The 14979-nt window shown below is 42.9% G+C and overlaps 2 protein-coding genes across 3 annotated transcripts; both read right to left on the minus strand.

The window, feature by feature from the left end:
* Positions 1-3930: 3930 nt before the first annotated feature.
* On the minus strand, positions 3931-9568 carry rhcgb (Rh family, C glycoprotein b). Its single transcript, XM_057052252.1, has 11 exons — positions 9175-9568; positions 8204-8396; positions 6688-6838; positions 6394-6541; positions 6148-6314; positions 5941-6078; positions 5726-5862; positions 5494-5618; positions 5337-5410; positions 5145-5212; positions 3931-4609 (listed from the first exon to the last, which is right to left on the minus strand). Exons 1-11 carry the CDS (start codon positions 9395-9397, stop codon positions 4576-4578), a joined length of 1458 nt encoding a protein of 485 aa, XP_056908232.1. The 5' UTR covers positions 9398-9568; the 3' UTR covers positions 3931-4575.
* Positions 9569-10647: 1079 nt separating this feature from the next.
* On the minus strand, positions 10648-13487 carry LOC130536368 (GDP-D-glucose phosphorylase 1-like). 2 transcript variants are annotated; one of them, XM_057052254.1, is made up of 2 exons: positions 12856-13487; positions 10648-12792 (listed from the first exon to the last, which is right to left on the minus strand). In XM_057052254.1, the coding sequence occupies exons 1-2, from the start codon at positions 13243-13245 to the stop codon at positions 12175-12177; spliced, it is 1008 nt and encodes a 335-aa protein (XP_056908234.1). In that variant the 5' UTR covers positions 13246-13487; the 3' UTR covers positions 10648-12174. The 2 variants fall into 2 exon arrangements, with proteins under 2 accessions (XP_056908234.1, XP_056908233.1); XM_057052253.1 differs by having other exon boundaries at positions 10648-13485.
* Positions 13488-14979: the final 1492 nt, after the last annotated feature.

A 14979-nucleotide genomic window follows, 5' to 3' on the forward strand; every position in this document is an offset into this window, starting at 1 on the left:
CTGATGCTTGTAATGGCTCCTATGCTGGAGGAGAAACAGCACAAATCTGGACATCCCTTATCCTTTAGATCATTTTTTTAGATCCTACCCTTCCTCTTGCTTACACTTTTTCCTCATACATACTTATGTAGCCAATATTCTACTCTAAATTCTTATTCATTTTCATTCATATTATCTGTAAGAAAGTCAAAAGACTAACCATTAACCCCATAATAATTCTATAATATAGCTTAACTAATTAATTTAACACCATGTTTACAATCAGTAACATCAATAAAAACTATTATTATTTCAAAATGTAAACATTTTGTAGGCAGCTCTTAAAAAGCCATTACGTGACACATCGATTGTGAACAGCGCCCTCTACAGGTCATATTTGGTGCCACTTTCACAATAGCTCAAACGTGTAAAAGCCTGTATCCTTCCTGCTCGCCCAAGCATTCAACATAACCCGCTATAGTCACAAATACACTTATCCACACATGGTCAAGGATATAAGACCCCCACAGACCTCCCGGGCGATCTGCAGTCGAGTGTGTAGCCACCTGTCAATCACCAGATCTTGGCCACCTTAAGAGAGACATTTCGTCTGGGACAACGGCAGCCCTTCCCTCCCCATACATTCTGCCTTCCCTAGCAACCTTCACTGGATGACTGAGGGGCTTTGTCCCCTCACAACGGGAGTACACCATTGAACCTAGCAGCCCGTAGCAACCAGAATTAGAGGGTGCCAGAAAGGGGTCTTTCCTGAGAAATGGGGGTGAATGCTCTGTTCTTGTCCCCACGTCTGGGATTCATATCAGGGCCCTGAATGGCACCCCCTCCTCCTTTTAAATGCTGGTGTAACGGAGCGTATGAAGGGGCTAGTGGTGAGCGGATAGGATCATGGTTAATCTGCTGTTCCTCACCACTGTGGTCCGATAGGGACACTTAAGCTGCCTCTGTGGACAGTCAGTGGTGTGGGGAGGCCTGCAGATACCTGTGGTGGGCAGGGCAGTGAGGTTGATGAGCAGGGTACAACCAGAACGGCCGTCGTTCATTCAAGAATATGTGAAGTAACATGTAAAAACCCCACCATCAGAGAAATATCTTCATTCAAGCAAGCACAGAAATATGCTGAATTTTCAATAGAGATTTTTTTTGTTAAAATAACTGTTCTGAAATCTGGTTATCTGGCAGTCAAAAGGAAGGAAAAACATATTCAGTGGTGCAGATGGTCATACTTTTGTGAAAAAAATATAAGAAACTGATGAGGAACTGACCAGGAACTTACCACTAGTTATGGTAAGTTAGCTGACCTCCAAATCGCCAGTAGAACTTCTTACTATCTTTCAGTCTGTCTTCATAAATTAAACAAATTCATTAATTATTAATCTTGTTCATAAGAACTGCCCGCAAGGACAGCAACGTTATCATAGGAAAAGTGAGGCTCATCCCATTACAGCAGCCATCCCCCAGAGGGCGACGGCATTATGAGCAGCGCCCTCTGCAGGTCATAAATGGTGCCATTTTCACAATGGCTGAAACCTGTAAAACCTAATGAGCCCATTCATTTTATAAACAAATGGACGTCGAGTAAATTTTTCTAACTCTGCTAACTTTACAGAGAGCCATGTGTCAGGGCTGGTTTATGGCCAGTTCTATGGACTTGTGGATGCTTTCAAATAAACCCTTTAGTGCTCTTTTATAGGGAGAAGAACACGGACCCCTCAATAGCTGCAGAACTGCTGTAAATCCTTCCCAACTGTGAAGTGAATTCAGCAGAGCTTTACCATGTTTTGTGCACGCCGTATCTGTAAAATGCGTCTGACAACATGACCACCAAAAGACTTTTTTTTTTTCTCCTTTTGTTTTCGGCCAGGTGCGACCTCCCACGCCGTGGTGCTCCGTGCATTCCACGCCAGCATGTATAGAAGATCACAAACTAATCTCAATGTAAAAAAACACACACACGCACAACACGGCGTGGTATGCAGCGAAAACACGCTTCCCCTATTCTTTATCATTAATGAGTGGTCGCTGCATTCCCCCCACACTGGATGAGGGTTTATGCAGCTCCCATTCTAAGCCTCCCTCTTTTCCCACCCTCTCCTCTCCCTCCACCTGTCAATCAGAGATCATGATTGAGCCCGGATGGCAGGCAGTCAACCATCAGCCATGAAAGCGAGGCCTGTCTGTCCCTCCTCCTTTTCAAGGCCCCTTGCCTCCTGAAGTTTTTCCACCTCGTGCTCCCTGTGGCCTCCCTCACACCCCTACCAAAACTGCCCCAGTACAGTTTTGTGTTTGTGTTTTAGAAGTCACATCCAACATTATCCACCTCAAGGGAGTAAACGTCTCCAAAAATCCCATGATGCCATGGGGCTTGGCTCTCTCAACCTTGTGGGCATAAGGCCTGGCTCCATTAATAACTAAGTGTGATTTAGTTTTAACAGGCTTCTGCGTTTGCTTTCCAAGTGGCTGATGAATAAACATGAGCTGAGTTGGGGCAGGAATGGTGTGGGGGTAGGATGAGAAAAGGCCCAGTTTGTGTGTGTGGTGCATATGTATTCGGAGGGAGCGTATCGAGGGCAATAGGGGAGCCTTTCTTCCCAGCAGGGCTGCATCTCCTTTAATTGGAGCACTTGTGGCACCATTACCTCTTTTACTCAAACACGTTACTGATGACAAAAGAAAACAGCACTAAGCCTGCTTTTGTTCGGGGCTGGATTCCTCGCTGCTGCTCGTGTGGGAATCATCTGCAAAGTCCCCCAGGGAGCTGCAGCTACAGCTACATCCGCAGCAGCCCGCCGAACAAGGTTCCCAAAATACGACGGTCAGACTCCAGCAAATCCTTCACGTCTTCAGAGTCGGAACCAGTGCGGTTCAGTCGAGTTCCGTCGGCTGACCTCTGCACGTCTGTGCAGCCTTGACAGTAACCTTAACCCTTTAATGTGCCCTTTGATCCGAGGAAATGATGATGAGGCCGGTCACTTGTGTGTCCCCAGAGAGCAATGGGAACGTGACCTTTACTCTCAATCTGGGGGGGAGAAAAAGTCCTAACTGTTCAATCACTGAACTAATATGTGTGCCTCATTAAGTAAAAACTATTTGTTTCTATTTTAATTTTTTTTTTCAAAATAAATGGTCATGAGCTTTGGGTAATGACCAAAAGAACAAGATCACGGGTACAAGCGGCCAAAATGAGCTTCCTCCGTAGGGTGGCTGGGCTCTCCCTTAGTGATAGGGTGAGAAGCTCTGCCATCTGGGAGGAGCTCGGAATAGAGCCGCTGCTCCTCCACGTTGAGAGGAGCCAGATGAGGTGGCTTGGGCATCTACTGTAGTTAGGATGCCTCCTGGACGCCTCCCTGGTGAGGTGTTCAGGGCATGTCCCTCCGGTAGGAGACCCCCAGGAAGACCCAGGACACGTAGGAGAGACTATGTCTCTTAACTGGTCTGGGAACGCCTGGGGATCCCTCCGGACGAGCTGGAAGAAGTAGCTGGGGAGAGGGAAGTCTGGGCCTCTCTGCTTAGGCTGCTGCCCCCGCGACCTGACCCCAGATAAGTGGTAGAGGATGGTATGGTATGGTATGGTATAAATGTATATTCACTATTCACTAATATTTGGACAAAACACCTATTTTTTATTTTTTTTAAAAATCTTAATATCTGAATTATGGATATAATTCAGGGGACATTTTATGTCTATTCAATGAATCTTTGGTCTGCAATAAAGTGTGTAGCTGAAAATGTCTATATTAATGTTTATTAATGAATCTTCAGACATATATAAGTCACACTGTGGATGCCCATAAGCAGGGGCAGCCTTATAAAGAGGAATTATACTACAATAAAACTGATGTAATGCATCAAATATTCCTGTAGGCAAATTCATTATTGACAAGAAGTGTACATAAATAAAGGTTCGACAAATAACACTTCCTGACGTCAACGTTTGCTGGTTTACTGCCTTTATTCTTGCATTCAGAGGGTTTAAAATAAAATGTTGTTACTGTTAGTGAAAGAAATAATGTTTGAAATGAATGATGGCTTCGATTTTATGTCCCTAAAGTCAAACATCTCTCAGACAACAGAAAACTTTTGAAAACGATTAAAAAAACAAGCAAACAAAAAAACAACGTATAAGCTTTTGATACAATATGTGAAATCAGGAACCTTTCATATTGGAAACTTCCAACACGATAAGTAAAATATTAAGTGCAAGTGCAAAAAAAAAAAGAAAAGAAAAAACAGTTACTGTTCAGAATGATCTACAGCATGTTAGAAACCAAAGTAGTCCAGTAACCTGTCCAAAAGAATAATTTGACAAAATAATAATTTGATTAGAAACACATGTGAATTCATTTTTGAAACATTTCATTTTAAACCATTTTTCTTGACAAAACAAAAAGTCCCTCCCCTCCCCCCAGAAATTTAAAAATAAAAACACACATTGTAAAAAAACAAAACAAAACAAAAACTCTTTTGATTGGACAATGAAAGGAAATTCGTATTTAATAGGAATTTATTCAGTTGAATGTCAAAGAAGTTGACGGTCGAGGTGTGAGTTAAAATAATCACTGGGGTGAAGATCAGGTTTCAGTTCTGCTCCATACCGAAATTTGTGTCGACTCTGAAAGCACATTACACAACCAGATCAAACAAGGACGATTTGAACGAAATGTTACGTGCACAGTACAACAACTATAGAACGTTCCTTTTAACGAAGCTGTACTTGGAAACAAACCCAAGCGGAATTGCTTCGATTTGGGAAATAAACATGCGTTTCTGCGGCTACAAGGTCACATTGAGGAGCAGCACGTGTAGCTTTGCTGTGGAAAATCCCCTATCAACAAACGGCAAATGTGAGTTACATCAGAGAGTCCGAGTCACGCTGACAGATGGCAGAGAGGATCTGTGCATCCAGGTGACGAGATCAGGCTGCGTTCATCACTAGATCGGCAATAAATATACTGTAGACAACTAGCAGAAATTGCAAGGAAAGTAAATGTTGTATCCAAAAATTTGGATCTGCTGCCTCCGAGAGGACACAGAGTGCAGCGCACGTCACACCGGCACAGGAACTACCCCTATGGTGTGTTTGGTGTGGGAATAGCATTACCCCGTGACCAGCCAACTGTTGTCTGCTCAACTCAAAGGACACTCACACGTCTTTGTTGGCCATGTGGTTGTTGTAGTGAAGGATGGGTGGGGCACTCTCCTCATCTTCAGGCAGCTGCAAACAAGACTCACAGATTCAGTAAATTTGAAAACACTGGATTTATTTATTATCCTTTTGACTAGCAAAGAGTTTAACAGTCTCGGGACTTTCTGAAGGAAGGTCTGACGCTGTTTCTCACCTCCCAGTATGGCTCATCGTTAAAGCAGTTGTCATCAGCTGGATCGCCCCAGATGGGTAATCTTAAAATACAACCTGAAAGAAACAATGATCTCACCACATGCAGCTGTTCATCATAACTGACTGTATTTTCAGTGCTGTTTTGGGTTGTTCCTTACCGACGATGATGCCTCCGCCGATCCCGAAGCAGATGGCCACACAGAGGCCTGCAGCCTGGTGGCCGCCCTGCTTGGTGGGCACCATGTTTTTGAACGCCCCCTCAAAGTCAAAAGTATTAATCAGCCTTTGATTAAGAAATGGAGAGAGAGCTCGGTGTTGATACTTCAGAAGGAAATACAGAGAGAATGTGTGCTTTTTTTCCCCCTGAAATGTTCCCTCAGAAAGACTCACCCCTCCTTCCCATAGACTGACTCTGAAGCAGCTGCAGCAGTGATAGCTCCAACGATTCCACCTATGACGCCAGGCATGGCGTGCAGGTTATGGATCCCACAGGTGTCCTGGATTTTCAGGTGCTTTTCCATGAATGGCTGAGGGAGACAGAATTATTCAGAACATCAAAAAAAGACTGTTGCATTTATAGTTCAGGCATGATAGAAAAGGTGTACCGTGAGGTAGATGTAGCCCAGCGTGGAGATGATTCCACAGCAGAAGCCTACGATCAGAGATCCGTAGGGCATCAGCATGAACTCTGCAGCAGTCCCCACGGCAACGCCACCAGCGAGGGTGGAATTCTGAATGTGCACCTGAGGAAGACCAGTAGTATAAGACATATAAGACATTGTTCAATTTGGAAGCAAAATGAGGATCGGTACCATGTCCAGCTTCCCGTGCTTCTGGAAGAGGCTTGAAATGGCCACAGTGGTGAGCACGGTCGAGGCCAGAGCCAGGTAGGTGTTGATGGCTGCTCTGTGCTGGCCGTCGCCGTGGTCTGTGATGGCTGAGTTGAAGCTGGGCCAGAACATCCACAGAAAGAGGGTACCTAAGCAGAGAGCCGGGGAGATGATGAAACTGTTCAGAGAGGCCAGAGGAAGTGAAACAAGTGATCAAGACAGGCCCACCAATCATAGCAAAGACATCAGAGTGGTACACAGAGCCCTGCAGGTTGCTGCTCTGGTCCAGGTTTGGCCGATACAGCATCCAGGAGATGGAAAGACCGTAATAACCTCCAAATGTATGGATCACCATGGAGCCTCCCGCGTCCCTGGCCTTTAGTTAAGAAAATATTAAAATTAGTTGTACACACTTCTTAGTACAGCTGTAGCCTGTTTATTCAGCCTCTAGTGTGTTTGCCAGCATCAGCTAGTATATAATGCAGCAATATATCACAGGATTAAAGCATGAGTGGAACTTACGTGGATGAGACTAAGGATGATGTATTCTTCCACAGCAAACAATGTGATTCCAAATAATGTCAGAACCATCAGCTGGACCGGGCTAACTTTTCCAAGCACGGCGCCATAGGCGATTAGACAGCCGGCCACGCAGAAATCGGCGTTAATCAAGCTGGGGAGAGGAAAGTAAAAAAGGATTTTGGTTATATATATGTAAGAGTTGAGAGAAACATGACATCCGACGACCCAAAGTACTGCACAAACCCAAACCTTTGAAATGGTTAAATTCTATAAGAACTTCTACAGATAAAACTAATGAATTCAACATCAGACCTTTATCACCCGGAGCTGTATTATGAAAATATTAAGAGATTTCTTTGTAATGGTTTCCCGGTGACCCATCCAAGCCTCTCTGTGAATAAATAAAGGTAATTAAATAAAAAAATTAATTAAAATAAAACCTCATTAAAACACACAATTAAATTAGATTTAGCAGAATTGGAACTGCATTACGTCATGATAAAGCATCTCTGAACAGCAGTTCCTTTTCCTCTGGCACCAGTGTAAATGCACTTTTACCAGCCTTCATTCTTGTATCCTACACAAAATAACACACATTCTATCTCAACAGGTAAAATAATCACCCTTTTTTCTGATTCATACTGTTGGAATACTGTACTACCAAATACTGCTGTCATTGTTATTGCTCACTTGTCCCTCCCCCCTTTTGACATCATCTCAGAATTTGCTCTACAGAGGACTTGCAAACTGGAAAGCTCCACCAAAGACAAACAATAATCCCTACTAGTATATTCAAAACAAAGACACTTGTAGCGCAAAGTTGTCATTATTGTTACTTAATTTGGATGCACCCATCAAGACAAGAAACCCAATTGACTCCTTTTCATGAATGGTTGTGTTCTTACAAATCAATAATGTGATCAGATCCCACTTCTATGTCTTCAATGTCTTCCATTTACTGTGAACAAACAGGAAAAACTGGTTTTCCGTGTTGTCAATCACCTACTGTTTTTATTCTCATAAACTACAGTATTCTGAGAACAGCCAACTCTAACATCCTAATCCTTTTAAACATTGTTTAGAACAGCCGGAGGGTTGTAGATCAACGCTCATGCTTTGCCTCATGGTTTCGCCCTGCATCCAATAGTAGTCCCCAACGTGTTATTGCATCCAAAACCATCGAGAAATGTCTTCAAACCAGGTAAACCGGGTGTTTTACATTATTAAGATGACTTGAATTCTGCCGATATAACTGTGTGTGAGAGCTAGTCTTAGAAGAAATACCCAAGAAAGTTCTGACCACTGAACTCAGATCTGTGCCGACACCTCAGTGAAAACAGAGGTTTCGGCCCAGATGTGGCCACAGGCCTGATTTTTTGTGTTTCGATCTGCACAAAATCACACAGAATTAGAACATTTGCTGCCATGCTGTCACACCCACTTATTAATTTGCAGAAAGATCCTGATCAAGTATGTGACATTGAAATCAGGGTTTGTGGAGATAAAAATACTGCACCTTTCAACCCCGATTTTGATCTTGCCATCGGTGTAGTCCAGAGAGTGGAACCAGCCTTGCATCAGCAGGGCCCACTGGAGGCCGAAGGCTGCGATCAGGAAGTTGAAACCCACTGCGCCGAAACTGTAGCGCTTCAGAAATGTCATCAGGAAGCCAAATCCAACAAATATCATCACATGGACATCCTGGAAACCTACAAGACAGAGAGGAGAGAGGGATGTAGCGAGCACTGCTCAGAACCTGTCAGCAACGGCTCTCACCATGGTGATAAGACGGTGAACGGGCACGTTTGATTTGGCTTAACTTTGTTTCATTTCGATGTCAGATGCTATGCTGACAATGACAAGGTCAGTTTTACTGTTGGTAGATGTGCAACAAACTCCTGTAAACGTGAGATAACACATTGCGAGGGGGGTGTTTTTGGTATGAGTCAGTGTATTTTTACTTTGTGGATACCAGCATCAGATGGCCAGTGTCATTTACTGTGACCGTCCAACGCAACCCTGCACGAAGGACCTCCAGGCTATTGCAGAAGAGTTCGAGACAAAAGTCAACCACTCACAGCCGACCCAGTGGAAATTTCACGGGCGAGAAACAAGCTCGAACATTCGGAAAACAAGGTCACATGACTTTGAGCTGGCGTCTTATTAGCTGCGGGAGCACAAACGGATCCATGACTAACATGCAGTATATCATCTGACACCTAACACCACCATACCTGTGCTGACACAGGTGAGCTGCCTTCATGACAGCTTGACACTGACATTGGAGGTGAGCCACTGAAAATAATCCCCCCCCCCCACCACCAGATATAACTGTTTCAGTTCCTGCCAACTCAAATTCACGGAAAAGACAAGTTATGGTCACTCATTCTGTTTCGTCACTTTAAACTTTAGCACATACAACAGAGGTCATACTAAGGAGTCGTATAAATAAAGACTGAGGTGCGCTATGGGGAAACCGGCACTTACTTGGATATCTGAAGTAGAAGTCATTCTCAATGTCACTAGATATGTTTTCTTTTTTCCTGTGCTCTATCCAGTGCGTATCTGACTCTTCGTCGTAGCGGATGAAGACTCCAAACAAGATGATCATTGCTATCTGCCACACGAAGCACACAGCTGGAAGGCTGATGCGGACGTTAGTGTTTTTTGGACGGTCGCAGAGGGTCCTGAAGCTCTGTACGCAGCCCATAATTAAGTTTGGTTGCAGTTCTTTTTTCTTCTTGATCTTTGTTCGGGAGGTTGAGGAACTGGCTGCGATCCAAGGAGCGGCGTCCTCCCAAACAACCCTTTGAGTGTCCTGAGCAGGTTATGCACCGTTGAAGATGAGCAACGATGGATAAAAGATGAACACACACCCACTGTCACTCCCTTCCTCCATAAAGGCACATCCACTTTTCCGAGAGAAGGAAGGTCGTGCAAAAAAAAAACTCCAACATGTTTCCTCCCCATCCCTGCTCTGATCACCATTACTCAAGAGTCTGTCCAACACTGAATACTGGTCCTGATCATGTCGTACACTATATGGAGTGAAAACACTAAGTAAAACATCCCTAATTCAAACAGAGATCAATGGCAGATTATCAAGCAGATTATCAAGCAGACTGTAACTGTACTTAACTGTACGTGATGTGTATTCATGCTGCAAGGGCTCCGAACAGGTTTCACTGACTAATATAAGCCATGTCGATGTTCAGGCAACCAGGTGACTGCATCAAATTATTTCTAGGTTCTAAGGACAACCTTGGCGAATGAGAAGGTGAGATATGGACATTTAAAAAAACACATTTGCTTAAAATGTCACATGTCACATAACAAAAACATAGTTATCGTCAAGATCATGACATTTTCGCATAGAAAACAAAATTGACAGGTGCAATTTTATTTGTGCCTTCTGGTCAGCAAGAATGGGAAAAAATGAACAAGAAAACTAAAAGCTTTCAAAAACGATAAATAATTACTTCCATAATAAAAAAAAATAGTTAAAAGAGAATTTAGGGAATTTAAAAAAACTAAAAATCTGTGTGGAATGTGAATGACATTGGTGACCGTGACAATGAGACAAACACGCCCATTAGTCCTCCCTTAGAATAAAAAAACATGTGAACAGACAGTGCTCACACACATGCGCACACAGGCTCAAGACGACTAAGAGCTCAAATTACAACAAAGCACGAGGGAGATGCAAATGTATACAGGATACATACAGTGTGCACATAGGTGATTGATGGGCGCCTGTCCTGGAGATCCTGAAAAAAAAATTGCATTGCCTTCCCCCATGTTTGCTCAAACAGGTTTTTACAAATATGGCTGGAAATTGAAAGTGTTCACTATTTGCATGTTTAAAATGTTGAGTAGCACATGAAATCACAAGTTATGGCTCATAAATTAATGTTATAAAGGTTGAGTTTGATGCAGTCCAATAAAAAACAGGATTCACTGTGATCGAAATCCAATGTTTTATTTCAGACTTAATCACAAAATGCAGAAACAGATAGAGATAATCTTTTTTATAAAATCTGTAGTGTTTAATGGGTGAAGGGCTGTACGCGGGCACAGAAAAGTGTAACAGAAGTTATTCTGGTCCATGCACATGTCAGCAGATTAACACATGCACCACATCAGGTGAATGAACAGGTCTCTAGGCTGGCGACTGTTGAGTCTGTCATGCTTCCATGGCGATGTAATTCTGGCAGATGATGTACTCTACAGGGAGAACGCCTGACCAGAGCGCCACAGTCAGACTTTTCACAACAGTTTTTAAATTTAACTCAATGTTTACAGCAGGAAAACAAAGTTTGATGGAACATTGACAGTCATTTCAATTGTGTCATAAGGACACTGTGAGTTGGGAAGAAAAAGGTGCTAATCAATAAAAGTGAAGACATTAAATCAACCACATCCTGTTCAAATGTTAATAGACGGATGACTCCTGTCTACATCCCAGTAACATTTTAAATACTCATGTCGCAAGGATGATCGGCGGTGGAGGAGACAGAGGGAGATGGACGTTCCTTTTTCCCCCCAAAAATAGACTTTATTTTTCTATGTTTCAAAAAAGGGTGCAAATATTTACAGTGCTGTGGCTCCAAAAGATGCCAGGCTAAATCCATATGATACCTTACAGACCTTGCACACTTTTATACACCACCACTTTAACTCTTTTTCCAAAACTTTCCTTTTTTCCAAAACAACGACCAACCAACTCAAAAACAACCGACCACTCACTAACCAAAAAGAACCCCGTATTGGGCCTACTACAGGGCTTTTATACCTGTAGCCCCTCCCACAGGATAAACCATTTATCAAAATTATTACTCTAACTAATACATGTCGAAACTCAAAACACAAACCGAAAAGAAAATACAAAATATGCGTAAAACGTCCAAAACAAATTTCCACCACCAACAACCACCCAGTGCACAGTAAAATACATGTTCAACTTACTCTTATAAAACACCCCCGCTAAAATAGATTGTGCCGTAGCACCCCGCGAAACCCCTCCATACAATCATTGAACAGTCCATCGGTTTCCCCGAACCGGGAAGTATGTCCTGCTGGTGAGTGATACATGACAAACAAATAAACCTTGATGCTTTTAAACAGCCATAGTGTGAGTGTGATTCTTTGGGCGATGTTAAACAGACTGGAGGTGATACGGTGAGGCAATATGACGTGCGTTGTTAACTTGGGTGGAAATAATTGTAACATAAATGCCGGTTGGCCATGCCGTGCATGCCGGCTACAATGTATTCCAATAAGAAGGTATGGTAAAAAGTGGTGTGTGTGAAATGCTTAAACCGAGTAAACCAAGACAGAACGGAATGGAAATGAAATGCAAACGTGTGTGCGTAAGTGGCACGGCTCACTCCGTGACACTCATACCTTCATATCCATTACAGTAGGCCATTATATCCAATAATACATGGGTTTATAATACAATATTGAATGTTGACAGCTCAAAATCCATCATACATGCCTCAAATGGTGAATAAGCCGCTGTTCCAAAGTGTGAAGCTCATCCTCGGGGAAAAGTTGGCCCTGGATGATGTCTTTGACATCTTCCTCAGTCGCCACCTCATAGTCTGTTTTGTTCTTGAAGGGTAAATGTCCAGCCATTTCGCACAGAGCAATACTGAAGGCGGACGGTTCTTCGGAACCAAAGGATGGTATCCTGGGCCACACAACAACCCGAACTCCATTTCTCGATTGGTGACTCTCTTCGTTCTGTGCCTGATCACATGGTGGATGTCCTCTCGTCAAGAACACATTGTGAGCAACATTATTGTCCAGGAGAAAGTCTGTGACTTTACAGATGGTCCTGGAAATGTCCACCACCCCGTCTGATTCAGTGTAAAACAAGAAGCCGCCGGGAAAATCCGGAAAACGATGAAACCCTTTCTCAGGAAGCAACGGCTGGGCCGATTTGGATTCGATCTGGAGTTCGTGGTTCAGATAATATCCGTGCAGGTGCAGGTGGTTGACAGAGGCAAATGCTCCAAGGCTGTTGAAGCCCATACGGAAGCCAGGATCGGAGCTCAGGAGAATGGATTCAATGCTGCTCTGGATAGCGAACTTCGTCAGGACCTGAGGGAAACACAGTGAAGGATCTGGAACAAAGAGACAATGTCCAAACTCCAGAGGACTCACATTGATCAGCACAACCATTTTCCCGGGTTCATCCTGCCTCTTTTCATTCACATCGCCCTCCTTCGTCATCTCAAATATAATTTCTTCGGGACTGACTTTGTTAAAGTTGAACTTATTGGCGTTGAACTCCTGCTGAACGTTCTGTATTTCCTGAGGTTTTCTTTTCTCGGTTGCTCTCTTTACATTCAGCTGAGCCACGTAGCCGTGCCGGCCAGGTATGATCCGGGTTGGTATGTCACCCAGACGGTACCTGAACAGTCCGCTGTTCATCCGGTCTTTCCAGTGAGCGCGAAGGTTTTCGTCAAATTTCGATAATGTTGGACCAGTTTCGGGGCTCCGTCGTACATTTGTAATAAAGTCTTGAACGCTGTAGACAAACTGACGCCTCATGTTTAAGTCACCTGGAGAAAGGGTGACTTCAAAAATGATACAAAGATAAAAATTTGGCAGTGCTCCTGAAATTCTTGTCACTACATCTAAAAGCCAAACAAAAACCGTGCAACTGGTGAGATAAAAAAAACCTCTACAGCCAACTCTAACATCCCAATCCTTTTAAACGTTGTTTAGAACAGCCGGAGAGTTGTAGATTAACGCTCATGCTTTGACTCATGGCTTCGCCCTGCATCCAATAGTAGTCCCCAACGTGTTATTACATCCAAACCCATCGAGACATGTCTTCAAACCAGGTAAACCGGGTGTGTTACATTATTAAGATGACTTGAATTCTGCCGATATAACTGTGTGTGAGAGCTAGTCTTAGAAGAAATACCCAAGAAAGTTCTGACCACTGAACTCAGATCTGTGCCGACACCTCAGTGAAAACAGAGGTTTTGGCCCAGATGTGGCCACAGGCCTGATTTTGTGTTTCGATCTGCACAAAATCACACAGAATTAGAACATTTGCTGTCATGACCCACACCCACTTATTAATTTGCAGAAAGATCCTGATCAAGTATGTGACATTAAAATCAGGGTTTGTGGAGATAAATATACTGAACCTTTCAACCCCGATTTTGATCTTGCCATCGGTGTAGTCCAGAGAGTGGAACCAGCCTTGCATCAGCAGGGCCCACTGGAGGCCAAAGGCTGCGATCAGGAAGTTGAAACCCACTGCGCCGAAACTGTAGCGCTTCAGAAATGTCATCAGGAAGCCAAATCCAACAAATATCACCATTACTCAAGAGTCTGTCCAATACTGAATACTGGTCCTGATCATGTCGTACACTATATGGAGTGAAAACACTAAGTAACACATCCCTAATTCAAACAGAGATCAATGGCAGATTATCAAGCAGATTATCAAGCAGACTGTAACTGTACTTAACTGTACGTGTTGTGTATTCATGCTGCAAGGGCTCAGAACAGGTTTCACTGACTATTATAATTCATGTCGATGTTCAGGCAACCAGGTGACTGCATCAAATTATTTCTAGGTTCTAAGGACAACCTTGGCAAATGAGAAGGTGAGATATGGACATTTAAAAAAGCACATTTGCTTAAAATATCACTTTAAAAAAACATAGTTATCGTCAAGATCATGACATTTTCGCATAGAAAATAAAATTGACGGGTGCAATTTTATTTGTATTTGTATTTATTTCTGGTCAGAAAGAATGCGAAAAAAATGAACAAGAAAACTAAAAGCTTTCAAAAATGATAAATAATTACTTCCATAATAAAAAAAATAGTTAAAAGAGAATTTAGGGAATTTAAAAAAACTAAAAATCTGTGTGGAATGTGAATGACATTGGTGACCGTGACAATGAGACAAACACGCCCATTAGTCCTCCCTTAGAATAAAAAAACATGTGAACAGACAGTGCTCACACACATGCGCACACAGGCTCAAGACGACTAAGAGCTCAAATTACAACAAAGCACGAGGGAGATACAAATGTATACAGGATACATAGTGTGTACATAGGTGATTGATGGGCGCCTGTCCTGGAGATCCTGAAAAAAAAAATTGCATTGCCTTCCCCCATGTTTGCTCAAACAGGTTTTTACAAATATGGCTGGAAATTGAAAGTGTTCACTATTTGCATGTTTAAAATGTTGAGTAGCACATGAAATCACAAGTTATGGCTCATAAATTAATGTTATAAAGGTTGAGTTTGATGCAGT

This window comes from Takifugu flavidus, chromosome 13 (genome assembly GCF_003711565.1).
Source record: "Takifugu flavidus isolate HTHZ2018 chromosome 13, ASM371156v2, whole genome shotgun sequence".
NCBI classification, from domain to species: domain Eukaryota; kingdom Metazoa; phylum Chordata; class Actinopteri; order Tetraodontiformes; family Tetraodontidae; genus Takifugu; species Takifugu flavidus.

Coding starts and splice junctions, on each gene's coding strand:
- rhcgb (XM_057052252.1), bottom strand. CDS start 9,397: ATGGGCTGCGTACAGAGCTTCAGGACCCTCTGCGACCGTCCAAAAAAC. Junction 6,542..6,687: donor TCATCCTTAGTCTCATCCAC/GTAAGTTCCACT, acceptor TCTTAACTAAAG/GCCAGGGACGCGGGAGGCTC. Junction 4,610..5,144: donor CACATGGCCAACAAAGACGT/GTGAGTGTCCTT, acceptor ATGTGCTTTCAG/AGTCGACACAAATTTCGGTA.
- LOC130536368 (XM_057052253.1), bottom strand. CDS start 13,245: ATGAGGCGTCAGTTTGTCTACAGCGTTCAAGACTTTATTACAAATGTA.